Source organism: Petromyzon marinus, chromosome 66, assembly GCF_048934315.1.
Source record: "Petromyzon marinus isolate PM22_M1 ecotype Great Lakes invasive population chromosome 66, UKy_Petmar_22M1.pri1.0, whole genome shotgun sequence".
Lineage (NCBI taxonomy): Eukaryota > Metazoa > Chordata > Hyperoartia > Petromyzontiformes > Petromyzontidae > Petromyzon > Petromyzon marinus.
Window position 1 is genome coordinate 4,495,052 of NC_133732.1, and position 25,859 is coordinate 4,520,910.

The 25,859-nt window shown below is 53.7% G+C and overlaps 1 protein-coding gene across 3 annotated transcripts in view; it reads right to left on the minus strand.

The window, feature by feature from the left end:
• The window catches only part of LOC116957918 (uncharacterized), a 182,695-nt gene that overhangs the window by 83,457 nt on the left and 73,379 nt on the right, over nt 1-25,859 (minus strand). Inside the window, exons 4-9 of one of the 3 annotated variants that reach the window (XM_076054558.1) lie at nt 13,725-13,859; nt 10,454-12,160; nt 6,971-7,192; nt 5,239-5,373; nt 4,354-4,461; nt 1,878-2,039 (exon numbers count right to left, since the gene is read on the minus strand). In XM_076054558.1, the coding sequence (XP_075910673.1) occupies nt 1,878-2,039; nt 4,354-4,461; nt 5,239-5,373; nt 6,971-7,192; nt 10,454-12,160; nt 13,725-13,859 (2,469 nt within the window). Of the gene's footprint in view, nt 1-1,877; nt 2,040-4,353; nt 4,462-5,238; nt 5,398-6,970; nt 7,193-10,453; nt 12,161-13,724; nt 13,860-25,859 lie in introns of all 3 variants that reach the window. The other 2 variants (XM_076054557.1, XM_076054556.1) reach the window with 2 other exon arrangements.

Consider the following 25,859-nt stretch of genomic DNA (forward strand, 5'->3'; position numbering starts at 1 on the left):
TGCTACTACTGCTACTGCTACTCCTACTTGCTGCTGCTGCTACTGCTGCTACTACTGCTGCTACTGCTGCTACTGCTGTTACTACTGCTACTGCTGCTACTGTTACTACTGCTACTACTGCTGCTACTGCTGCTGCTGGCGGGACGACGTCGCTAGGCTGGCCTGGGAACGCCTTGGAATTCTCCAGGAAGGGCTGGAGTCTGTGTATAGTGGTGTAGTGTGTAGTAGTAGTTTCGTTGGCCGTGTAAAATTAGGGGCGGCAGAGACTATGAGGGGAGGTTGTGGTGGTGGTGACGGCGGTGGTGACGGTGGTGGTGGTGACGGCATTGGTGGTGGTGGCGGTGGTGACGGTGACGGTGGTGGTGGTGACGGTGGTGGTGGTGGTGGTGGGGGTGGTGGTGGTGACGTTGATGGTGGCGACGGTGGTGGTGGTGACGGCGGTGGTGACGGTGGTGGTGGTGACGGCGGTGGTGGTGGTGACGGTGGTGGTGATGGTGGTGGTGACGGTGGTGGTGATGGTGGTGGTGACGGCGGTGGTGGTGGTGACGGTGGTGGTGGTGACGGTGGTGGTGACGGTGGTGGCAGTGGTGGTGGTGGTGACGGTGGTGGTGGTGACGGCGGTGGTGGTGGTGACGGTGGTGGTGGTGGTGATGGTGGTGGTGGTGGTGACGGCGGTGGTGGTGATGGTGGTGGTGACGGTGGTGGTGGTGATGGTGGTGGTGGTGGTGGTGACGGCGGTGGTGGTGGTGACGGTGGTGGTGGTGACGGTGGTGGTGACGGTGGTGGCAGTGGTGGTGGTGGTGACGGTGGTGGTGGTGATGGTGGTGGTGACGGCTGTGGTGGTGGTGACGGTGGTGGTGACGGTGGTGACGGTGATGGTGGTGACGGTTCGGCGGAAAGAGCGAGGGGAGTCGGAGGGCGATGGAGGAATGCGTGGGGGGGGGGGAGGCGGTGGGGGGGCGGTGGGGGGGGAACGCGTGGGGGGGGGGGTGGCGGCGCTGACCGGGGTCGAACCGCCGACCTCCGTGACGAGTGTCCGTCGCTCACGCCAGGAGGCCGTCACCACGGTGGACAAAATCTCCCTCCGTCGCCGCAGTCCCCAACGTCCCCAACGTCACCAACGTCACCACGCTCCTCACCCTCCTCACCATCCTCACCTTCCTCACCTTCCTCACTGTCCCCACGCTCACCTTCCTCACTGTCCCCACACTCCTCACCATCACCACGCTCCTCACCCTTCTCACCCTCCTCACCATCCTCACCGTCCTCACCCTCCTCACCGTCCTCACTGTCCCCACGCTCCTCACCTCGCTCCTCACCTTCCTCACCATCCTCACCGTCCCCACGCTCCTCACCATCCTCACCTTCCTCACCATCACCATGCTCCTCACCATCACCACGCTCCTCACCATCACCACGCTCCTCACCTTCCTCACCTTCCTCACCGTCCTCACCATCCTCACCGTCACCACGCTCCTCACCATCCTCACGCTCCTCACCGTCCTCACCTTCCTCACCGTCCTCACCATCCTCACCGTCACCACGCTCCTCACCATCCTCACCGTCACCACGCTCCTCACCGTCCTCACCTTCCTCACCTTCCTCACCATCCTCACCGTCACCACGCTCCTCACCATCCTCACCGTCACCAAACTCCTCACCGTCCTCACTGTCCTCACCCTCCTCACCGTCCTCACCGTCCTCACGCTCCTCACCCTCCTCACCGTCCTCACCGTCCTCACGCTCCTCACCCTCCTCACCTTCCTCACTGTCCCCACGCTCCTCACCGTCCTCACCCTCCTCACCATCCTCACCATCACCACGCTCCTCACCTTCCTCACCGTCCCCACCGTCCTCACCGTCCTCACCCTCCTCACCTTCCTCACCGTCCCCACTGCTCTCCAGCTCCACCTCCACCTCGGCACGCCGCAATGGCCGACGGGCCCAGCGTCGTCCATCCTTGGGGTTCACGGCCTCCACCACCTCGTCCTGATCCGTTCCTCCTCCTCCTCCTCGTTCCTCCTCCTCACTTCCCAGAGCTGCGGGGCACAGGCCCACGGACGACGGATAGAACCGCTCATCGCTGCTTCTGCTGTTGTTGTTTAACATGTTGTCATTCCCACCGCACCTCCGTTTTGGTGCGGTGTGACTACGTACGGTGGTGCGAAAGACGTTCAAGATACGTGCACTACACTATAAACTACACACTACGCTATACACTACCCTATACACTACACTGCACTATACACTACCTTATACACTACACTATACACTACACTATACACGACACACTACGCTATACACTACACTGCACTATACACTACACACTGCACTACACGCAAAACTACACACTCCATTATACACTACACTATACAGTACACACAACACTACACACTGCAGAATACACTACACTATACAACACACTATACACTACACTATACACACTACACTTTACACTACACTACACTATACAGTACACTATACACTACATAGTACACTACACACTACACTATACACTACATAGTACACTACACACTACACCATACACTACATAGTACACTACACACTTCACTATACACTACACAGTACACTATACACTACACAATACACTACACTATACACTACACTAGACCCTACACAGTCACTGAGTGAGTGCTCAATCGGTCCACGCTTGACATTTATCCGTCCCTTTATTATCTCCCCCCCCTCTCCATTTCCCAGGCCCTTCGCGCTTTTCACTCCAAGCCCAGCCACCCCTGTAAGGTCCCGACCACAAGCCCCGTGGAAGTGGCTATGAGATGTTGACTACCTCGCCTGGTGTACAGGAGGTCGTGGGTTCCATTACCATCATCATCATCATCACGGTGGCTATGAGATGTTGACTACCTCGCCTGGTGTACAGGAGGTCATGGGTTCCACCACCACCATCATCATCACGGTGGCTAGGAGATGTTGACTACCTCGCCTGGTCTACAGGAGGTCGTGGGTTCCACCACCACCACCACCATCATCACGGTGGCTAGGAGATGTTGACTACCTCGCCTGGTGTACAGGAGGTCGTGGGTTCCACCACCACCACCACCATCACGGTGGCTAGGAGATGTTGACTACCTCGCCTGGTGTACATGAGGTCGTGGGTTCCACCACCACCACCACCATCACGGTGGCTAGGAGATGTTGACTACCTCGCCTGGTATACAGGAGGTCGTGGGTTCCACCACCATCATCATCATCACGGTGGCTAGGAGATGTTGACTACCTCGCCTGGTGTACAGGAGGTCGTGGGTTCCACCACCACCACCACCATCACGGTGGCTAGGAGATGTTGACTACCTCGCCTGGTATACAGGAGGTCGTGGGTTCGATCCCGACCGTGACGCCTGCCGCTGCTGTATATTTGGAGTCAACTTCTCTCTCTCTCTCTCTCTCCCCGTGGCCACTGCGTGGATTTTTCTCCGGGTCTTCCCCTCCGCCTTCAGAATCGCCGTCGTCGTCGTGTTCGTGGAGACATTCTTTGGCTGCTGCCGCCGCTACGAATTTCTGTGCTACGACGCCGCCGCCGCCGTCATTCGTGGCGGCCCGAGGTCGCTTTAACCGAGAAAGAGCTGCCACTGCCACTGCCACTACCACTGCCACTGCCACTACCGCTGCCACTGCCGCTGCCGCTACCACTGACACTGCCACTGACACTGCCACTGACACTGCCACTACCACTGCCACTACCACTGCCACTGCCACTACCACTGCCACTACCACTGCCACTACCACTGCCACTGCCACTACCGCTGCCACTACCACTGCCACTACCACTGCCACTACCACTGCCACTACCACTGCCACTGCCACTACCGCTGCCACTACCACTGCCACTACCACTGCCACTACCACTGCCACTGCCACTACCACTGCAACTGCCACTGCCACTACCACTGCCACTACCACTGCCACTGCCACTACCACTGCCACTACCACTGCCAATACCACTGCCACTGCCACTACCACTGACACTACCACTGCCACTACCACTGCCACTACCGCTGCCACTGCCACTGCCACTACCACTGCCACTACCACTGCCACTACCACTGCTACACGGCAGCTCCGCGAGGACCCTCGCCTGCCAGACAATCGCTTCGTCGCTTCGGTTTCAACAGCTCGGCGTCACGTCGCCGGGGGGGGGGGGTGGGGAGGGGGGGGGTGAGGGGTGAGGGGTGAGGGGGGGGTGAGGGGGGGGTGAGGGGGGGGGTGAGGGGGGGGTGAGGGGGGGGTGAGGGGGGGGTGAGGGGGGGGTGAGGGGGGGGTGAGGGGGGGGTGAGGGGGGGTGGGGGGGTGAGGGGGGGGGTTTCTGCCGACCTGGAGCGGCCTCCATCGTCGCCGGGCCGTCCTCGGGGTCGGACGACGCCACGTCGTCGTCGTCGTCTTCGTCCTTGACGCGCGTCTCACGGTACGTGCCGTCGCCGCCTGGCGGACACAGCGCAGAGACACCGCCGCCGTCACCGTCACCGCCGTCACCGCCGTCACCGCCGCCATCGCCGTCACCGCCGTCACCGCGGCACCGCCGCCGTCATCACCACGGCACCACCACCGCCATCACCGCCATCGCCACCGCCGTCACCGCGGCGCGGAGAGCAACCAGCACCGGGCGCTCGCCACGTTCAATATCCCTTCCTGTAACACGCCGCTACCGTCCCATCCCCACTCCCTCCGCTCACCCCCCACACCCCCCTCCCCCCCATCCCCCCCATCCTCCCCCACGTGACCCCCCTCCCCCGACCCCCATTTCCTGCTCCCATCCCCCCAATCATCCCCCCCATCCCTACCCCTCCCCCCCTTCCCCCCACACCCCCCCCATCTACATCCCCTCCCTCTCAGCCTGCTCTACCCATATGGTAGTGGTCTAGTTGTTGTTGGGTTTAGGGTGGTGGTGGTCTAGTTGTTGTTGGGTTTAGGGTGGTGGTAGTGGTGGTGGTAGTGGTCTAGTTGTTGTTTGGGTTTAGGGTGGTGGTAGTGGTGGTGGTAGTGGTCTAGTTGTTGTTTGGGTTTAGGGTGGTGGTAGTGGTGGTGGTAGTGGTGGTGTAGTTGTTGTTTGGGTTTAGAGTGGTGGTCTAGTTGTTGTTGGGTTTAGGGTGGTGGTGGTGGTCTAGTTGTTGTTTGGGTTTAGGGTGGTGGTGGTGGTAGTGGTGGTGGTCTAGTTGTTGTTTGGGTTTGGGGTGGTGGTGGCGGTGGCCCGAGCCTCACCGATGTCGTTGCCCCGGTGCTTGTAGGCCCACGCGGCCCTCTCCTGGGGCTCCTGCTTGACGCCGCCGCCGAAGGCCCCGCCGCCGTCACCGTCTGCAGCGTCTGCGTCACCGTCAGCGGCGTCTGCGTCACCGTCTGCGTCACCGTCTACGGCGGCGTCTGCGGCGGCGACGGCAAACGCCAACGGTGACGACAAACGCCGAAAGGGGGCGACGACAAATTGCCGCGGCGGTGGCGGCCGCGACGTTTCGCCGACGCAGACCCGCGCCAGGAGGAGGCGACGTTTCGGGCGACGGGCCCTTTGTGTCAGAGACCACCAGGGGCCGCTTTCCGACAAAGGAGGAGAGTTGAAATGTGGCGCGCAGGGTAGCTTTCACGGTACACGAACAAACGGGAGAAACGTCTGTCGTCGACACGAGGGCCTTAGCCTGCATGCTTCTCAAAAACCTCGAGGGCAATTCCCCCGACAAGGCATGGGAGTATATATATATTCTTGGTTCTTTCGGTAAAGTCACGTTGAAGGGAAACAATACAATAATAATATATAAAACAATAAATTCCCACGGAGTTTCGACTGTAACGCAAACAGTCATCATCAGGTGTCTTAAATCAAAATTTAAGGCATGGGAGCTGAAATTTCGCTACGCAGGGTAGCTTTTAGGGCACAAACGCCAGGGGTAACGTGAAAATCCGCGATTTTTCATTCTAAGACCCACCCCCACCCCCTAGCACCCGCAAATCTCGATGGTTTTTTTGAGTACCCCATGAACACGTTTGTGCGTGGCGTCATTCAGAACCGCTGGTTGGGGTTTTTTTTCATTTTATTGTTTTTTTAGATATTTGGGAGCCAAGCGGTTTTTGAACGGAAAAAAATGGCGCATTTTACGGCGTTCAAAATCGGGAATTGTTGGAAAACGGTTAAACAATAGGAGGGGGGGGGGGGCTTCCTCTCGTAGACTATCAAATCGATTATTAATTGTTGTTCTTCATTATCATTATTATAATAAACAAAAACCGGAATCTTTGAATCGAGCTGTTTTCCCCAGCGATGGGTACGTCGTCAAATAGAAAAAATGTCGATTCAAGGCGCCCGCTGTTTTTTGTTCTCGTTTTGCTTGTTAGGAGCAGCTGTTAAGCGCTCTGATCGGAGATTTTAAAGAAAAAAATGTACAAGCATCTCGATTTAAAGCTTTCGTGACTGCAGCGATTCATTCTTCTTGGTTCTTTCGGTAAAGTCACCGCCACGCAGAATGAGAATAAAATTTATGAAAACAAAATAAGACGATAAAATTCTCACGACGTTTCGGCCACAACACAAGTGGCCTTCTTCAGGCGAAGGAACAGAAACTGTCGGGACGACGGCGCTTCTAATGAACGCCGCTAAGATTCGCAACGTCTTTTAAGCTGGGTGGGAGAAGTAAAGCGCCTTGACAAAGGAGTTTACATATCAAACAGGAGAATTTAGCATTGAAATAGCTGCACGGCGCGCGAGGGCGGTGGTCGGTCGGCGTCCGCTACTCCCACCGCCCCATTCACTCATCCGAGGCCGAGTGGACCCAGGCTGAGGCGAAGGATCGGTTCAGGGAATCGCCACCGGTGTCGGTGTTGGCCGTCGGGCGGGGGTCGCCGGGGTTCGTGGCGCCGGCCGCCGCTACGCCGCCCGCTCAGGCGGGCCTAGAAACCACGCCGAGACTCGGAACCCGGAGTTCCGCGAGTCGACGCGAACCCTCACCGCGCGAGTCTTCCTCGCGCTTCACCGGCACCTCCGGGAACGGGGGACTTGTCGAGCTGTCGTGTCGTCCCTCGTCCTCCTCCTCGTCGTCCCCCTCGTCCCTCTCCGCCTCCTCATCCTCCTCATCCTCCTCCTCCTCCCGCTTCATGAACGTCTCCACCGAGGAGACGGAGCGCGACTCTGGGGGCACGCCGTCGTCGCGGCCCACGTCCGCGACGACGCCTGCGGGGGGAGCGACCCCAACAGCGGCACCGCTCATTGTTTGTACAACAGCACAGAGCAAACTATCACTGCACCGTAGACTCAGCACTGCACCGTAGACTCAGCACTGCACCATAGACTCAGCACTGCACCGTAGACTCAGCACTGCACCGTAGACTCAGCACTGCACCGTAGACTCAGCACTGCACCGTAGACTCAGCACTGCACCATAGACTCAGCACTGCACCATAGACTCAGCACTGCACCGTAGACTCAACACTGCACCGTAGACTCAACACTGCACCGTAGACTCAGCACTGCACCGTAGACTCAACACCGCACCATAGACTCAGCACTGCACCATAGACTCAACACTGCACCATAGACTCAGCACTGCACCATAGACTCAGCACTGCACCATAGACTCAACACTGCACCGTAGACTCAGCATTGCACCGTAGACTCAGCACTGCACCGTAGACTCAGCACTGCACCGTAGACTCAGCACTGCACCGTAGACTCAGGACTGCACCGTAGACTCAGCACTGCACCGTAGACTCAGCACTGCACCGTAGACTCAGCACTGCACCATAGACTCAGCACTGCACCGTAGACTCAACACTGCACCGTAGACTCAACACTGCACCGTAGACTCAGCACTGCACCATAGACTCAGCACTGCACCATAGACTCAACACTGCACCATAGACTCAGCACTGCACCATAGACTCAGCACTGCACCATAGACTCAGCACTGCACCATAGACTCAGCACTGCACCATAGACTCAACACTGCACCATAGACTCAGCACTGCACCATAGACTCAGCACTGCACCATAGACTCAGCACTGCACCATAGACTCAGCACTGCACCGTGGACTCAGCACTGCACCATAGACTCAACACTGCACCATAGACTCAGCACTGCACCATAGACTCAGCACTGCACCATAGACTCAGCACTGCACCTTAGACTCAACACTGCACCATAGACTCAGCACTGCACCATAGACTCAAAACCGCACCATAGACTCCACACTGCACCATAGACTAAGCACTGCACCATAGACTCAACACTGCACCATGGACTCAACACTGCACCATAGACTCAACACTGCACCATAGACTCAGCACTGCACCATAGACTAAGCACTGCACCATAGACTCAGCACTGCACCATAGACTCAGCACTGCACATAGACTCAGCACTGCACCATAGACTCAACACTGTACCATAGACTCAACACTGCACCATAGACTCAGCACTGCACCATAGACTCAACACTCCACCATACACTCAACACTCCACCATAGACTCAGCACTGCACCATAGACTCAGCACTGCACCATAGACTCAACACTGCACCATAGACTCAACACTGCACAATAGACTCAACACTGCACCATAGACTAAGCATTGTACCATAGACTCAGCACTGCACCATAGACTCAACACTGCCCATAGACTCAAAACCGCACCATAGACTCAACACTGCACCATAGACTCAGCACTGCACCATAGACTAAACACTGCACCATAGACTCAGCACTGCACCATAGACTAAACACTGCACCATAGACTCAACACTGCCCCATAGACTCAGCACTGCACCATAGACTCAACAATGCACCATAGACTCAGCACTGCACCATAGACTCAGCACTGCACCATAGACTCAACACTGCACCATAGACTCAGCACTGCACCATAGACTCAGCACTGCACCATAGACTAAGCATTGTACCATAGACTCAGCACTGCACCATAGACTCAACACTGCCCATAGACTCAGCACTGCACCATAGACTCAGCACTGCACCGTTGACTCAGCACTGCACCATAGACTCAACACTGCACCATAGACTCAGCACTGCACCATAGACTCAGCACTGCACCATAGACTCAGCACTGCACCATAGACTCAACACTGCACCGTAGACTCAATACTGCACCATAGACTCAACACTGCACAATAGACTCAACACCGCACCATAGACTCAACACTGCCCATAGACTCAACACTGCACCATAGACTCAACACTGCACCATAGACTCAGCACTGCACCATAGACTCAGCACTGCACCATAGACTCAGCACTGCACCATAGACTCAACACTGCCCCATAGACTCAACACCGCACCATAGACTCAACACCGCACCATAGACTCAACACCGCACCATAGACTCAACAACACTGCCCCATAGACTCAACACTGCACCATAGACTCAACACTGCACCATAGACTGAACACTGCACCATAGACTCAAAACCGGCCACAGGCAAGCCCACAGCAGCCAGGGACTCACAGCTGCCCAGATCTCACCTCCACGCTCAAACCTTTCTTCATGAAGAAATGCCACTCCCTTTTATTTGCCAGTTTCCTGCCCCGAGCGGAGGACTGTCCACCCCCTCATTGTGAACGGAGCCAGAACCGGTCCACCGGACCTCCTCCATCCCACAGAGGCTCAGGCGGTACCGGTCCATCTCCCGTCAGGCGGTACCGGTCCATCTCCCGTCAGGCGGTACCGGTCCATCTCCCGTCAGGCGGTACCGGTCCATCTCCCGTCAGGCGGTACCGGTCCATCTCCCATCAGGCGGTGCCTGTCCATCTCCCATCAGGCGGTACCGGTCCATCTCCCGTCAGGCGGTACCGGTCCATCTCCCGTCAAGAGGGGCGGCAGCATCTCCCAACGCAGCGAAAGTTCAAACGTTCCATGTGGCCAAGCGCAGTGGCGTCTCCTGCTCCTGGAGGCACCCCCCGAGGGGGGAGGGTTCAAGTCCGGCGCCGCCAGGATGGGGTTTGGCCAGGAAGCGTCACGAACGCCCCCCTGGGGGTCCCTCCAGTTGGGCGTTCCCACCGTGGCATTCGCTTGGAAGTCACGGTGGGTGCCGGGCGGAGTTGTTGGCCAGCCCCTCGCGCTGACCCAGGCCGTCGGCAACCCGCCGCTCCGTAGCCGCATGGGGATCGTTTTAAGGACCGATTCGTTACCTCGGTTACGACTCGTATTCACCACGGTGCAGTGCGGCTCTTGAAATATCGGAGTTGTTTTTGTTTGCATTACCGGTTGCGGACACCCCCCCTGCACTAACTCAACTACGAACCACCACCACCAGCACCACCACCAGCAAGTACAGCACCACCACCACCAGCAGCACCACCACCACCACCAGCAGCACCACCAACACGTAAAGCACCACCACCACCACCAACAGCACCACCACCACCACCACCACCAACAGCACCACCACCACCACCACCACCAGATGGTGAGCCTCACCAAAGTGCTGCTCTTCGTGGGCCCTCAGCCGCGAGAGGCGCACGAAGCCCCTGCCGCAGAAGCGGCACGTGTGCGGCCTCTCCTGCGTGTGCACAAACGCGTGCACCTTGAGCTGCGAGGCCGTCCTGAACGCCTTGCCGCACTCGCCGCAAGCGTGCGCCCCCCCGTCGCCGCCGCCGCCGCCGTCGCCGCCGCCGTCGCCGCCGTCGCCACCTCCGCCGGTTCGGTGAACTCGTGCCGACGCCGACGCCGCGAACGCGGCCGCCGCGGCCGCGTGCCTCTCCTCGTGCGAGCGCAGGCGCGAGCGCCGCGTGAAACCCTTGCCGCACTCGGCGCAGGCGTGCGGCTTCTGGTCCGAGTGCGCGAACAGGTGGATCCGGAGCTGCGACGCAGTCGTGTAGCCCTTGCCGCACTCGGCGCAGACGTGGCTCTTCGCCTTCGGCGGCGGCGGCGGCGGCGGCGGCGGCGGAGGGTCCGCCGCGAGCCCGTCGCCGACGCCGTGCGTCTCCTCGTGGGCCCGCAGCTTGGAGGCGCCGACGAATCCGCGGCCGCAGAAGCGGCAGGCGTAGGGCTTGCGGCCCGTGTGGACGAACAGGTGGTTCTTGAGCTGCGACGCCGTCGTGAAGCCCTTGCCGCACTGCTGGCAGACGTGCGGCCGCTCGTTGGTGTGCGTCCTCGTGTGCACCTTCAGGTCCTGGTTGCTCGAGAAGCCCTTGCCGCACTCGGCGCACACGCAGGGCTTCTCGCCGCTGTGCGAGCGCCGGTGCCGCTTCATGTTGGAGTAGATGGAGAAGCCCTTGCCGCACTGGTCGCACACGTGCGGGCGCTCGCCCCCGTGGAACGACTCGTGCCGCCGGAGGTTGGAGACGGCCGAGAAGCGCCTGCCGCACTGGGCGCACGCGTACGGCCGGTCGCCCGTGTGGGTCCGCTGGTGCGACCTGAGGCTGGAGCCGTCGACGAAGCCCCTGCCGCACTGGGCGCACGCGTACGGCCGCTCGCCCGTGTGGGTTCGCCGGTGGGTCTTGAGGTTGGCCACCTGCAGGAAGCCCTTGCCGCAGTCGGCGCAGACGTGCGGCCGCTCGCCCGTGTGCGTCGCGAGGTGGACCTTGAGGCCGGACGCCTGCGCGAACGACTTGTCGCACACGGCGCAGCCGTACGGCCGGTGTCCCGAGTGCTGCATCAGGTGGCCCTTGAGGGCGCTCTTGCACACGAAGCCCTTGCCGCACTCGCCGCACACGAAGGGCCGCTCGCCCGTGTGGCGCATGCGGTGCTTGCGGAGGCTGTCCACGCGCGAGAACGCCTTGCCGCAACGGTCGCACACGTGCTCCTTCTCGGGGGCGTGGATCACGCGGTGCGCCTTGAGGATCTTGGCCGTGGAGAAGCCCTTGCCGCACTCGTCGCACTCGTGCGGCCTCTCCAGGATCTTCGCGCGCTGCCGCCTGGCCGAGGGGGCGAACGACAGAGAGGAGAGCCTCTCGTAGGTCTCCGTCGCGCGCGGCCGCCGTGGAACTCCGTCCCCGCCGTCCTCGCCGTGGGGCGGCCGGAAGGGGTCGAAGTCGCCGCCGCCGCCGCCGTCGCCGTCGGCGGCCGCCGGGAAAGCGTCGCACGGCTCGGCGAGGGACGGAGTGCCTCCGCCATCGGGCTGGATCGTCGCGGGCAGGCCCTCCGCTTCCTCCTCCTCCTCCTCCCCATCCACCTCTTCCGCATCTGCAGCCACACGTCGGAAAGTGGCCTCTCGTTTTCCACGGCCGCCGCCACCGCCGCCACCGCCACCACCCCCCCGGAGCCCTCGCCACTCCGCGGCTCTCCGGCCCACGCCCCCCCCCCCCCCGCCCTGCTCGGTGCCGCCAAGGAGGCAGCGTCATTTAAATAAATAAATTGACATTCCACCTGGCTCTTTGGTTCTATTCGGTAAAGTCACCACGTAGGTAAAAAATAAAACAACAAAAATCTCACGACGTTTCGGCCACAACACAAGCGGCCTTCATCAGGTGAAGGGACCAGGCTGTCTCGAGGACAGCGCTGGAGTGAAACACAACCACGCTCAGACCGCGGACCTTTAAGCTGTGTGCGAGTAATTAAGGTGCCTTGACAAAGGAATGAGCATAAAAATTAGCATTTAATTGGCCGACTTAGCACGATGAAAGGTGTAGAGGCGGTGTACGTGCGGGTGAACATGCCGGTTGGCGCGAGGGGGAGTTCACCTATTGGTGGTGTGAAAAGGGAATTTTTAAGAACTGCGAAAGTTTGGGGTATACCACTATTTGAAAAATATACCGTACCATTGAAAATTAGTTTAATGTTTGGTTCGATTTAGAACATCTTTCCAATTTGAAACCATCTTCTCGGTTGAAATTGTGTCTGTGTTTGCAGATCTGAATTGCCTCGTGAACAAATCTCTGATAAAAACCCGTGGGTTTGCAAAGAACCTTGGTATCGGAGAAAATTATATCGTGATCACCCACAGCGTTGTAACAGTGATCAGCTACGGCGGAAGAATTCGTTCTGCCGTGTTTCAAATCTGATTTGTGCTCGCAAATTCGATCAGAGATATGTCGCTTTGTCTCCCCGATATAGCAATCACCGCAGGTACAACTCAATTTGTAAACCCCGGGGTACTGTAAGTCAGGAATGACATCCTTCACGGATGGGATCAGATCACGAATTTTGTGTACTGTATTTAACCGGACCAGGATCTTGTCTGGTCCCTTCACCTGTTGAAGGCCGCTTGTGTTGTGGCCGAAACGCCGTGATTTTTGTTGTTTTATTTTTTACCTACGTGACTTTACCGAATAGAACCAAAGAGTATGGATCCTTGCAGACACGAAAGCTTCAAATCTAGAATCACACCTGGCGCAGCGCTGATTTACTTGCCTACCTGCGTTTCCTTTTCCACTGGCAACATGCGTGCCGTGCTGGGACTGTGCCGCGCCAGCCGCAGCGAGACTCGTGGGAGGAGGCACGGCCTCGTCTACGGACCATGCTGATCTACGGGCCCCACTACCACCACTACCACCGCTCCCCCCACTACCACCGCTCCCCCCACTACCGCCGCTCCCCTCTCACTACCACCGCTCCACCCACAAACACCGCTCCCCTCCCCCCCCCGCTACCACCGCTCCCCTCCACCCCTCCACCACTACCACCGCTCCACGCACTACTAACACTTCCCCCCCACTACCACCGCTCCCCTCCACCCCCCCCCCCACCACTACCACCGCTCCCCCCACCCCACTAGCACCGGCGTCGCCCTCCCCGCGTCATCTCTCACCGTCGTCGCTCTCCTCCAGCTTCACCTCCACCTCGGCGCGCCCCTCCCGGGAGGCCCAGCGGCCGCGGGGTCGCTCGGGGGTCTCCGCCCTCACGCCGCCGTCGGCGTCGCGTCCACGGTCGTCCGTCGCTCGAGCTACGGATCATCGCGGTGACGGTGGTCGGTCGGTTATCGTCGCCATCGTCGTCTTCGTCATCAGACGTAGCTAACGCTTCGCTCTCTCATCTCCACCTGCTCGCGCGCCTTCAGATGCGCTTCTGCGGCCCGTCTGGAACGCTCTTCCGCTCTTAGGAAGCACTGCCCAGAGACTCAAAACTGTGGGGCAGTGCTGAGTCTATGGTGCAGTGTTGAGTCTATGGTGCAGTGTTGAGTCCATGGTGCAGTGTTGAGTCTATGGGGCAGTGTTGAGTCTATGGTGCAGTGTTGAGTCTATGGGGCAGTGTTGAGTCTATGGTGCAGTGTTGAGTCTATGGTGCAGTATTGAGTCTATGGGGAGTGCTGAGTCTATGGTGCAGTGTTGAGTCTATGGTGCAGTGTTCAGTCTATGGTGCAGTGTTGAGTCTATGGGCAGTGTTGAGTATATGGGCAGTGCTGAGTCTATGGGCAGTGCTGAGTCTATGGAGAGTGTTGAGTCTATGGACAGTGTTGAGTCTATGGTGCAGTGCTGAATCTATTGTTCAGTGTTGAGTCCATGGTGCAGTGTTGAGTCTATGGTGCAGTGTTGAGTCTATGGTGCAGTGCTGAGTCTATGGTGCAGTGTTGAGTCTATGGTGCAGTGTTGAGTCTATGGTGCAGTGTTGAGTCTATGGTGCAGTGTTGAGTCTATGGTGCAGTGCTGAGTCTATGGTGCAGTGTTGAATCTAAGGTGCAGTGTTGGGTCTATAGCAGTGTTGAGTCTATGGTACAGTGCTGAGTCTATGGTGCAGTGTTGAGTCTATGGTGCAGTGCTGAGTCTATGGTGCAGTGTTGAGTCTATGGTGCAGTGTTGAGTCTATGGGCAGTGTTGAGTCTATGGTGCAGTGTTGAGTCTATGGTGCAGTGTTGAGTCTACCGTGCAGTGCTGAGTCTATGGTGCAGTGTTGAGTCTATGGTGCAGTGTTGAGTCTATGGGCAGTGTTGAGTCTATGGTGCAGTGTTGAGTCTATGGTGCAGTGTTGAGTCTATCGTGCAGTGTTGAGTCTATGGTGCAGTGTTGAGGCTATGGGCAGTGTTGAGTCTATGGTGCAGTGCTGAGTCTATGGTGCAGTGTTGAGTCTATGGACAGTGTTGAGTCTATGGTTCAGTGTTGAGTCAATGGCGCAGTGTTGAGTCTATGGTGCAGTGTTGAGTCTATGGGCTGTGCTGAGTCTATGGTGCAGTGTTGAGTCTATGGTGCAGTGTTCAGTCTATGGTGCAGTGTTGAGTCTATTGTGCAGTGTTGAGTCCATGGTGTAGTGTAGAGTCTATGGGCAGTGTTGAGTCTATGGACAGTGTTGAGTCTATGGTGCAGTGTTGAGTCTCTGGTGCAGTGTTGAGTCTATGGGCAGTGTTGAGTCTATTGGCAGTGTTGAGGCTATGGGCAGTGTTGAGTCTATGGTGCAGTGCTGAGTCTATGGTGCAGTGTTGAGTCTATGGACAGTGTTGAGTCTATGGTTCAGTGTTGAGTCAATGGCGCAGTGTTGAGTCTATGGTGCAGTGTTGAGTCTATGGGCTGTGCTGAGTCTATGGTGCAGTGTTGAGTCTATGGTGCAGTGTTCAGTCTATGGTGCAGTGTTGAGTCTATTGTGCAGTGTTGAGTCCATGGTGTAGTGTAGAGTCTATGGGCAGTGTTGAGTCTATGGACAGTGTTGAGTCTATGGTGCAGTGTTGAGTCTCTGGTGCAGTGTTGAGTCTATGGGCAGTGTTGAGTCTATTGGCAGTGTTGAGTCTATGGTGCAGTGTTGAGTCTATGGACAGTGTTGAGTCTATGGTTCAGTGTTGAGTCTATGGTGCAGTGTTGAGTCTATGGTGCAGTGCTGAGTCTATGGTGAAATGCTGAATCAATGGGCAGTGTTGAGTCTATGGTGCAGTGTTGAGTCTATGGTGCAGTTTTGAGTCTATGGTGCAGTGTTGAGTCTATGGTGCAGTGTGGAGTTTATGGGCAGTGTTGAGTCTATGGACAGTGTTGAGTCTATGGTGCAGTGTTGAGTCTCTGGTGCAGTGTTGAGTCTATGTGCAGTGTTGAGTATATTGGCAGTGTTGAGTCTATGGTACAGTGCTGAGTCTATGGTGCAGTGTTGAGTCTATTGTGCAGTGTTGAGTCTATGGTACAGTGTTGAGTCTATGGCAGTGTTGAGTCTATCGTGCAGTGTTGAGTCTATGGTGCAGTTTTGAGTCTATGGTGTAGTGTTGAGTCTATGGGCAATGTTGAGTCTATGGGCAGTGTTGAGTCTATGGTTCAGTGATGAGTCTATGGTGCAGTGTTGAGTCTATGGCAGTGTTGAGTCTATCGTGCAGTGTTGAGTCTATGGTGCAGTTTTGAGTCTATGGTGCAGTGTTGAGTCTATGGGCAATGTTGTGTCTATGGGCAGTGTTGAGTCTATGGTTCAGTGTTGAGTCTATGGTGCAGTGTTGAGTCTATGGTGCAGTGTTGAGTCTATGGTGCAGTGCTGAGTCTATGGTGCAGTGTTGAGTCTAAGGTGCAGTGTTGAGTCTAAGGTGCAGTGTTGGGTCTATAGCAGTGTTGAGTCTATGGTGCAGTGCTGAGTCTATGGTGCAGTGTTGAGTCTATGGTGCAGTGTTGAGTCTAAGGGCAGTGTTGAGTCTATGGTGCAGTGTTGAGTCTATGGTGCAGTGTTGAGTCTATCGTGCAGTGTTGAGTCTATGGTGCAGTTTTGAGTCTATGGTGCAGTGTTGAGTCTATGGGCAATGTTGAGTCTATGGGCAGTGCTGAGTCTATGGTTCAGTGTTGAGTCTATGGTGCAGTGTTGAGTCTATGGTGCAGTGCTGAGTCTATGGGCAGTGTTGAGTCTATGGTGCAGTGTTGAGTCTATGGTGCAGTGTTGAGTCTATCGTGCAGTGTTGAGTCTATGGTGCAGTGTTGAGTCTATGGGCAGTGTTGAGTCTATGGTGCAGTGCTGAGTCTATGGTGCAGTGTTGAGTCTATCGCGCAGTGTTGAGTCTATGGTGCAGTGCTGAGTCTATGGTGAAATGCTGAATCAATGGGCAGTGTTGAGTCTATGGTGCAGTGTTGAGTCTATGGTGCAGTTTTGAGTCTATGGTGCAGTGTTGAGTCTATGGTGCAGTGTTGAGTCTATGGGCAGTGTTGAGTCTATGGACAGTGTTGAGTCTATGGTGCAGTGTTGAGTCTCTGGTGCAGTGTTGAGTCTATGGGCAGTGTTGAGTATATTGGCAGTGTTGAGTCTACGGTGCAGTGCTGAGTATATTGGCAGTGTTGAGTCTATGGTGCAGTGTTGAGTCTATGGTGCAGTGTTGAGTCTATGGTGCAGTGTTGAGTCTATGGCAGTGTTGAGTCTATGGTGCAGTGTTGAGTCTATGGCAGTGTTGAGTCTATGGTGCAGTGTTGAGTCTATGGTGCAGTGTTGAGTCTTTGGTGCAGTGTTGAGTCTATGGTGCAGTGTTGAGTCTATGGTGCAGTTTTGAGTCTATGGTGCAGTGTTGAGTCTATGGGCAGTGTTGAGTCTATGGTGCAGTGCTGAGTCTATGGTGCAGTGCTGAATCTATGGGCAGTGTTGAGTCTATGGTGCAGTGTTGAGTCTATGGTGCAGTGTTGAGTCTATGGTGCAGTGTTGAGTCTATGGTGCAGTGTTGAGTCTATGGGCAGTGTTGAGTCTATGGCAGTGTTGAGTCTATGGTGCAGTGTTGAATCTATGGTGCAGTGTTGAGTCTATGGTGCAGTGGAGTCTATGGGCAGTGTTGAGCCTATTGTGCAGTGTTGAGTCTATTGTGCAGTGTTGAGTCTATGGTACAGTGTTGAGTCTATGGCAGTGTTGAGTCTATCGTGCAGTGTTGAGTCTATGGTGCAGTTTTGAGTCTATGGTGCAGTGTTGAGTCTATGGGCAATGTTGAGTCTATGGGCAGTGTTGAGTCTATGGTTCAGTGTTGAGTCTATGGTGCAGTGTTGAGTCTATGGTGCAGTGTTGAGTCTATGGTGCAGTGCTGAATCTATGGTGCAGTGTTGAGTCTAAGGTGCAGTGTTGGGTCTATAGCAGTGTTGAGTCTATGGTGCAGTGCTGAGTCTATGGTGCAGTGTTGAGTCTATGGTGCAGTGTTGAGTCTATGGGCAGTGTTGAGTCTATGGTGCAGTGTTGAGTCTATGGTGCAGTGTTGAGTCTATCGTGCAGTGTTGAGTATATGGTGCAGTGTTGAGTCTATGGGCAGTGTTGAGTCTATGGTGCAGTGCTGAGTCTATGGTGCAGTGTTGAGTCTATGGACAGTGTTGAGTCTATGGTTCAGTGTTGAGTCTATGGTGCAGTGTTGAGTCTATGGTGCAGTGCTGAGTCTATGGTGAAATGCTGAATCAATGGGCAGTGTTGAGTCTATGGTGCAGTGTTGAGTCTATGGTGCAGTTTTGAGTCTATGGTGCAGTGTTGAGTCTATGGTGCAGTGTTGAGTTTATGGGCAGTGTTGAGTCTATGGACAGTGTTGAGTCTATGGTGCAGTGTTGAGTCTCTGGTGCAGTGTTGAGTCTATGGGCAGTGTTGAGTATATTGGCAGTGTTGAGTCTATGGTACAGTGCTGAGTCTATGGTGCAGTGCTGAGTCTATTGTGCAGTGTTGAGTCTATGGTACAGTGTTGAGTCTATGGCAGTGTTGAGTTTATCGTGCAGTGTTGAGTCTATGGTGCAGTTTTGAGTCTATGGTGCAGTGTTGAGTCTATGGGCAATGTTGAGTCTATGGGCAGTGTTGAGTCTATGGTTCAGTGTTGAGACTATGGTGCAGTGTTGAGTCTATGGCAGTGTTGAGTCTATCGTGCAGTGTTGAGTCTATGGTGCAGTTTTGAGTCTATGGTGCAGTGTTGAGTCTATGGGCAATGTTGAGTCTATGGGCAGTGTTGAGTCTATGGTTCAGTGTTGAGTCTATGGTGCAGTGTTGAGTCTATGGTGCAGTGTTGAGTCTATGGTGCAGTGCTGAGTCTATGGTGCAGTGTTGAGTCTAAGGTGCAGTGTTGGGTCTATAGCAGTGTTGAGTCTATGGTGCAGTGCTGAGTCTATGGTGCAGTGTTGAGTCTATGGTGCAGTGTTGAGTCTATGGGCAGTGTTGAGTCTATGGTGCAGTGTTGAGTCTATGGTGCAGTGTTGAGTCTATCGTGCAGTGTTGAGTCTATGGGCAGTGTTGAGTCTATGGTGCAGTGCTGAGTCTATGGGCAGTGTTGAGTCTATGGTGCAGTGCTGAGTCTATGGTGCAGTGCTGAATCTATGGGCAGTGTTGAGTCTATGGTGCAGTGTTGAGTCTATGGTGCAGTGTTGAGTCTATGGTGCAGTGTTGAGTCTATGGTGCAGTGTTGAGTCTATGGGCAGTGTTGAGTCTATGGTGCAGTTTTGAGTCTATGGTGCAGTGTTGAGTCTATGGGCAATGTTGTGTCTATGGGCAGTGTTGAGTCTATGGTTCAGTGTTGAGTCTATGGTGCAGTGTTGAGTCTATGGTGCAGTGTTGAGTCTATGGTGCAGTGCTGAGTCTATGGTGCAGTGTTGAGTCTAAGGTGCAGTGTTGGGTCTATAGCAGTGTTGAGTCTATGGTGCAGTGCTGAGTCTATGGTGCAGTGTTGAGTCTATGGTGCAGTGTTGAGTCTAAGGGCAGTGTTGAGTCTATGGTGCAGTGTTGAGTCTATGGTGCAGTGTTGAGTCTATCGTGCAGTGTTGAGTCTATGGTGCAGTTTTGAGTCTATGGTGCAGTGTTGAGTCTATGGGCAATGTTGAGTCTATGGGCAGTGCTGAGTCTATGGTTCAGTGTTGAGTCTATGGTGCAGTGTTGAGTCTATGGTGCAGTGCTGAGTCTATGGGCAGTGTTGAGTCTATGGTGCAGTGTTGAGTCTATGGTGCAGTGTTGAGTCTATCGTGCAGTGTTGAGTCTATGGTGCAGTGTTGAGTCTATGGGCAGTGTTGAGTCTATGGTGCAGTGCTGAGTCTATGGTGCAGTGTTGAGTCTATCGCGCAGTGTTGAGTCTATGGTGCAGTGCTGAGTCTATGGTGAAATGCTGAATCAATGGGCAGTGTTGAGTCTATGGTGCAGTGTTGAGTCTATGGTGCAGTTTTGAGTCTATGGTGCAGTGTTGAGTCTATGGTGCAGTGTTGAGTCTATGGGCAGTGTTGAGTCTATGGACAGTGTTGAGTCTATGGTGCAGTGTTGAGTCTCTGGTGCAGTGTTGAGTCTATGGGCAGTGTTGAGTATATTGGCAGTGTTGAGTCTACGGTGCAGTGCTGAGTATATTGGCAGTGTTGAGTCTATGGTGCAGTGTTGAGTCTATGGTGCAGTGTTGAGTCTATGGTGCAGTGTTGAGTCTATGGCAGTGTTGAGTCTATGGTGCAGTGTTGAGTCTATGGCAGTGTTGAGTCTATGGTGCAGTGTTGAGTCTATGGTGCAGTGTTGAGTCTTTGGTGCAGTGTTGAGTCTATGGTGCAGTGTTGAGTCTATGGTGCAGTTTTGAGTCTATGGTGCAGTGTTGAGTCTATGGGCAGTGTTGAGTCTATGGTGCAGTGCTGAGTCTATGGTGCAGTGCTGAATCTATGGGCAGTGTTGAGTCTATGGTGCAGTGTTGAGTCTATGGTGCAGTGTTGAGTCTATGGTGCAGTGTTGAGTCTATGGTGCAGTGTTGAGTCTATGGGCAGTGTTGAGTCTATGGCAGTGTTGAGTCTATGGTGCAGTGTTGAATCTATGGTGCAGTGTTGAGTCTATGGTGCAGTGGAGTCTATGGGCAGTGTTGAGCCTATTGTGCAGTGTTGAGTCTATTGTGCAGTGTTGAGTCTATGGTACAGTGTTGAGTCTATGGCAGTGTTGAGTCTATCGTGCAGTGTTGAGTCTATGGTGCAGTTTTGAGTCTATGGTGCAGTGTTGAGTCTATGGGCAATGTTGAGTCTATGGGCAGTGTTGAGTCTATGGTTCAGTGTTGAGTCTATGGTGCAGTGTTGAGTCTATGGTGCAGTGTTGAGTCTATGGTGCAGTGCTGAATCTATGGTGCAGTGTTGAGTCTATGGTGCAGTGTTGAGTCTATGGCAGTGTTGAGTCTATGGTGCAGTGTTGAGTCTATGGCAGTGTTGAGTCTATGGTGCAGTGTTGAGTCTATGGTGCAGTGTTGAGTCTTTGGTGCAGTGTTGAGTCTATGGTGCAGTGTTGAGTCTATGGTGCAGTTTTGAGTCTATGGTGCAGTGTTGAGTCTATGGGCAGTGTTGAGTCTATGGTGCAGTGCTGAGTCTATGGTGCAGTGCTGAATCTATGGGCAGTGTTGAGTCTATGGTGCAGTGTTGAGTCTATGGTGCAGTGTTGAGTCTATGGTGCAGTGTTGAGTCTATGGTGCAGTGTTGAGTCTATGGGCAGTGTTGAGTCTATGGCAGTGTTGAGTCTATGGTGCAGTGTTGAATCTATGGTGCAGTGTTGAGTCTATGGTGCAGTGGAGTCTATGGGCAGTGTTGAGCCTATTGTGCAGTGTTGAGTCTATTGTGCAGTGTTGAGTCTATGGTACAGTGTTGAGTCTATGGCAGTGTTGAGTCTATCGTGCAGTGTTGAGTCTATGGTGCAGTTTTGAGTCTATGGTGCAGTGTTGAGTCTATGGGCAATGTTGAGTCTATGGGCAGTGTTGAGTCTATGGTTCAGTGTTGAGTCTATGGTGCAGTGTTGAGTCTATGGTGCAGTGTTGAGTCTATGGTGCAGTGCTGAATCTATGGTGCAGTGTTGAGTCTAAGGTGCAGTGTTGGGTCTATAGCAGTGTTGAGTCTATGGTGCAGTGCTGAGTCTATGGTGCAGTGTTGAGTCTATGGTGCAGTGTTGAGTCTATGGGCAGTGTTGAGTCTATGGTGCAGTGTTGAGTCTATGGTGCAGTGTTGAGTCTATCGTGCAGTGTTGAGTATATGGTGCAGTGTTGAGTCTATGGGCAGTGTTGAGTCTATGGTGCAGTGCTGAGTCTATGGTGCAGTGTTGAGTCTATGGACAGTGTTGAGTCTATGGTTCAGTGTTGAGTCTATGGTGCAGTGTTGAGTCTATGGTGCAGTGCTGAGTCTATGGTGAAATGCTGAATCAATGGGCAGTGTTGAGTCTATGGTGCAGTGTTGAGTCTATGGTGCAGTTTTGAGTCTATGGTGCAGTGTTGAGTCTATGGTGCAGTGTTGAGTTTATGGGCAGTGTTGAGTCTATGGACAGTGTTGAGTCTATGGTGCAGTGTTGAGTCTCTGGTGCAGTGTTGAGTCTATGGGCAGTGTTGAGTATATTGGCAGTGTTGAGTCTATGGTACAGTGCTGAGTCTATGGTGCAGTGCTGAGTCTATTGTGCAGTGTTGAGTCTATGGTACAGTGTTGAGTCTATGGCAGTGTTGAGTCTATCGTGCAGTGTTGAGTCTATGGTGCAGTTTTGAGTCTATGGTGCAGTGTTGAGTCTATGGGCAATGTTGAGTCTATGGGCAGTGTTGAGTCTATGGTTCAGTGTTGAGACTATGGTGCAGTGTTGAGTCTATGGCAGTGTTGAGTCTATCGTGCAGTGTTGAGTCTATGGTGCAGTTTTGAGTCTATGGTGCAGTGTTGAGTCTATGGGCAATGTTGAGTCTATGGGCAGTGTTGAGTCTATGGTTCAGTGTTGAGTCTATGGTGCAGTGTTGAGTCTATGGTGCAGTGTTGAGTCTATGGTGCAGTGCTGAGTCTATGGTGCAGTGTTGAGTCTAAGGTGCAGTGTTGGGTCTATAGCAGTGTTGAGTCTATGGTGCAGTGCTGAGTCTATGGTGCAGTGTTGAGTCTATGGTGCAGTGTTGAGTCTATGGGCAGTGTTGAGTCTATGGTGCAGTGTTGAGTCTATGGTGCAGTGTTGAGTCTATCGTGCAGTGTTGAGTCTATGGTGCAGTGTTGAGTCTATGGGCAGTGTTGAGTCTATGGTGCAGTGCTGAGTCTATGGTGCAGTGTTGAGTCTATGGACAGTGTTGAGTCTATGGTTCAGTGTTGAGTCTATGGTGCAGTGTTGAGTCTATGGTGCAGTGCTGAGTCTATGGTGAAATGCTGAATCAATGGGCAGTGTTGAGTCTATGGTGCAGTGTTGAGTCTATGGTGCAGTTTTGAGTCTATGGTGCAGTGTTGAGTCTATGGTGCAGTGTTGAGTTTATGGGCAGTGTTGAGTCTCTGGGCAGTGTTGAGTCTATGGACAGTGTTGAGTCTATGGTGCAGTGTTGAGTCTCTGGTGCAGTGTTGAGTCTATGGGCAGTGTTGAGTATATTGGCAGTGTTGAGTCTATGGTGCAGTGTTGAGTCTATGGAGCAGTGCTGAGTCTATGGTGCAGTGTTGAGTCTAAGGTGCAGTGTTGGGTCTATAGCAGTGTTGAGTCTATGGTGCAGTGCTGAGTCTATGGTGCAGTGTTGAGTCTATGGTGCAGTGTTGAGTCTATGGGCAGTGTTGAGTCTATGGTGCAGTGTTGAGTCTATGGTGCAGTGTTGAGTCTATCGTGCAGTGTTGAGTCTATGGTGCAGTGTTGAGTCTATGGGCAGTGTTGAGTCTATGGTGCAGTCTGAGTCTATGGTGCAGTGTTGAGTCTATGGACAGTGTTGAGTCTATGGTTCAGTGTTGAGTCTATGGTGCAGTGTTGAGTCTATGGTGCAGTGCTGAGTCTATGGTGAAATGCTGAATCAATGGGCAGTGTTGAGTCTATGGTGCAGTGTTGAGTCTATGGTGCAGTTTTGAGTCTATGGTGCAGTGTTGAGTCTATGGTGCAGTGTTGAGTTTATGGGCAGTGTTGAGTCTATGGACAGTGTTGAGTCTATGGTGCAGTGTTGAGTCTATTGTGCAGTGTTGAGTCTATGGTACAGTGTTGAGTCTATGACAGTGTTGAGTCTATCGTGCAGTGTTTAGTCTATGGTGCAGTTTTGAGTCTATGGTGCAGTGTTGAGTCTATGGGCAATGTTGAGTCTATGGGCAGTGTTGAGTCTCTGGTTCAGTGTTGAGTCTATGGTGCAGTGTTGAGTCTATGGCAGTGTTGAGTCTATCGTGCAGTGTTGAGTCTATGGTGCAGTTTTGAGTCTATGGTGCAGTGTTGAGTCTATGGGCAATGTTGAGTCTATGGGCAGTGTTGAGTCTATGGTTCAGTGTTGAGTCTATGGTGCAGTGTTGAGTCTATGGTGCAGTGTTGAGTCTATGGTGCAGTGCTGAGTCTATGGTGCAGTGTTGAGTCTAAGGTGCAGTGTTGGGTCTATAGCAGTGTTGAGTCTATGGTGCAGTGCTGAGTCTATGGTGCAGTGTTGAGTCTATGGTGCAGTGTTGAGTCTATGGGCAGTGTTGAGTCTATGGTGCAGTGTTGAGTCTATGGTGCAGTGTTGAGTCTATCGTGCAGTGTTGAGTCTATGGTGCAGTGTTGAGTCTATGGGCAGTGTTGAGTCTATGGACAGTGTTGAGTATATTGGCAGTGTTGAGTCTATGGTGCAGTGCTGAGTATATTGGCAGTGTTGAGTCTATGGTGCAGTGTTGAGTCTATGGTGCAGTGTTGAGTCTATGGTGCAGTGTTGAGTCTATGGCAGTGTTGAGTCTATGGTGCAGTGTTGAGTCTATGGCAGTGTTGAGTCTATGGTGCAGTGTTGAGTCTATGGTGCAGTGTTGAGTCTATGGCAGTGTTGAGTCTATGGTGCAGTGTTGAGTCTATGGCAGTGTTGAGTCTATGGTGCAGTTTTGAGTCTATGGTGCAGTGTTGCGTCTATGGGCAGTGTTGAGTCTATGGACAGTGTTGAGTCTATGGTTCAGTGTTGAGTCTATGGTGCAGTGTTGAGTCTATGGTGCAGTGCTGAGTCTATGGTGCAGTGCTGAATCTATGGGCAGTGTTGAGTCTATGGTGCAGTGTCGAGTCTATGGTGCAGTGTTGAGTCTATGGTGCAGTGTTGAGTCTATGGTGCAGTGTTGAGTCTATGGGCAGTGTTGAGTCTATGGCAGTGTTGAGTCTATGGTGCAGTGTTGAATATATGGTGCAGTGTTGAGTCTATGGTGCAGTGGAGTCTATGGGCAGTGTTGTGCCTATTGTGCAGTGTTGAGTCTATTGTGCAGTGTTGAGTCTATGGTACAGTGTTGAGTCTATGGCAGTGTTGAGTCTATCGTGCAGTGTTGAGTCTATGGTGCAGTTTTGAGTCTATGGTGCAGTGTTGAGTCTATGGGCAATGTTGAGTCTATGGGCAGTGTTGAGTCTATGGTTCAGTGTTGAGTCTATGGTGCAGTGTTGAGTCTATGGTGCAGTGTTGAGTCTATGGTGCAGTGCTGAGTCTATGGTGCAGTGTTGAGTCTAAGGTGCAGTGTTGGGTCTATAGCAGTGTTGAGTCTATGGTACAGTGCTGAGTCTATGGTGCAGTGTTGAGTCTATGGTGCAGTGTTGAGTCTATGGTGCAGTTTTGAGTTTATGGTGCAGTGTTGAGTCTATCGTGTAGTGTTGAGTCTATGGGCAGTGCTGAGTCTATGGACAGTGTTGAGTCTATGGTGCAGTGTTGAGTCTATGGTGCAGTGTTGAGTCTATGGTGCAGTGTTGAGTCTATGGGCAGTGTTGAGTCTATGGAAAATGTTGAGTCTATGGTACAGTGCTGAGTCTATGGTGCAGTGTTGAGTCTATGGTGCAGTGTATAGTCTATGGCACTGTTGAGTCTATGGTGCAGTGTTGAGTCTATTGTGCAGCGTTGAGTCTATAGTGCAGCGTTGAGTCTAAGGGCAGTGCTGAGTCTATTGTGCAGTGTTGAGTCTATGGTAGAGTGTTGAGTCTATGGTGCAGTGTTGAGTCTATGGTGCAGTGTTGGGTCTATGGGCAGTGTTGAATCTAAGGACAGTGTTGAGTCTATGGTGCAGTGTTGAGTCTATGGTGCAGTGTTGAGTCTATGGTGCAGTGCTGAGTCTATGGTGCAGTGTTGAGTCTATGGTGCAGTGTTGAGTCTATGGGCAGTGTTGAGTCTATGGTGCAGTGTTGGGTCTATGGGCAGTGTTGAGTCTATGGACAGTGTTGAGTC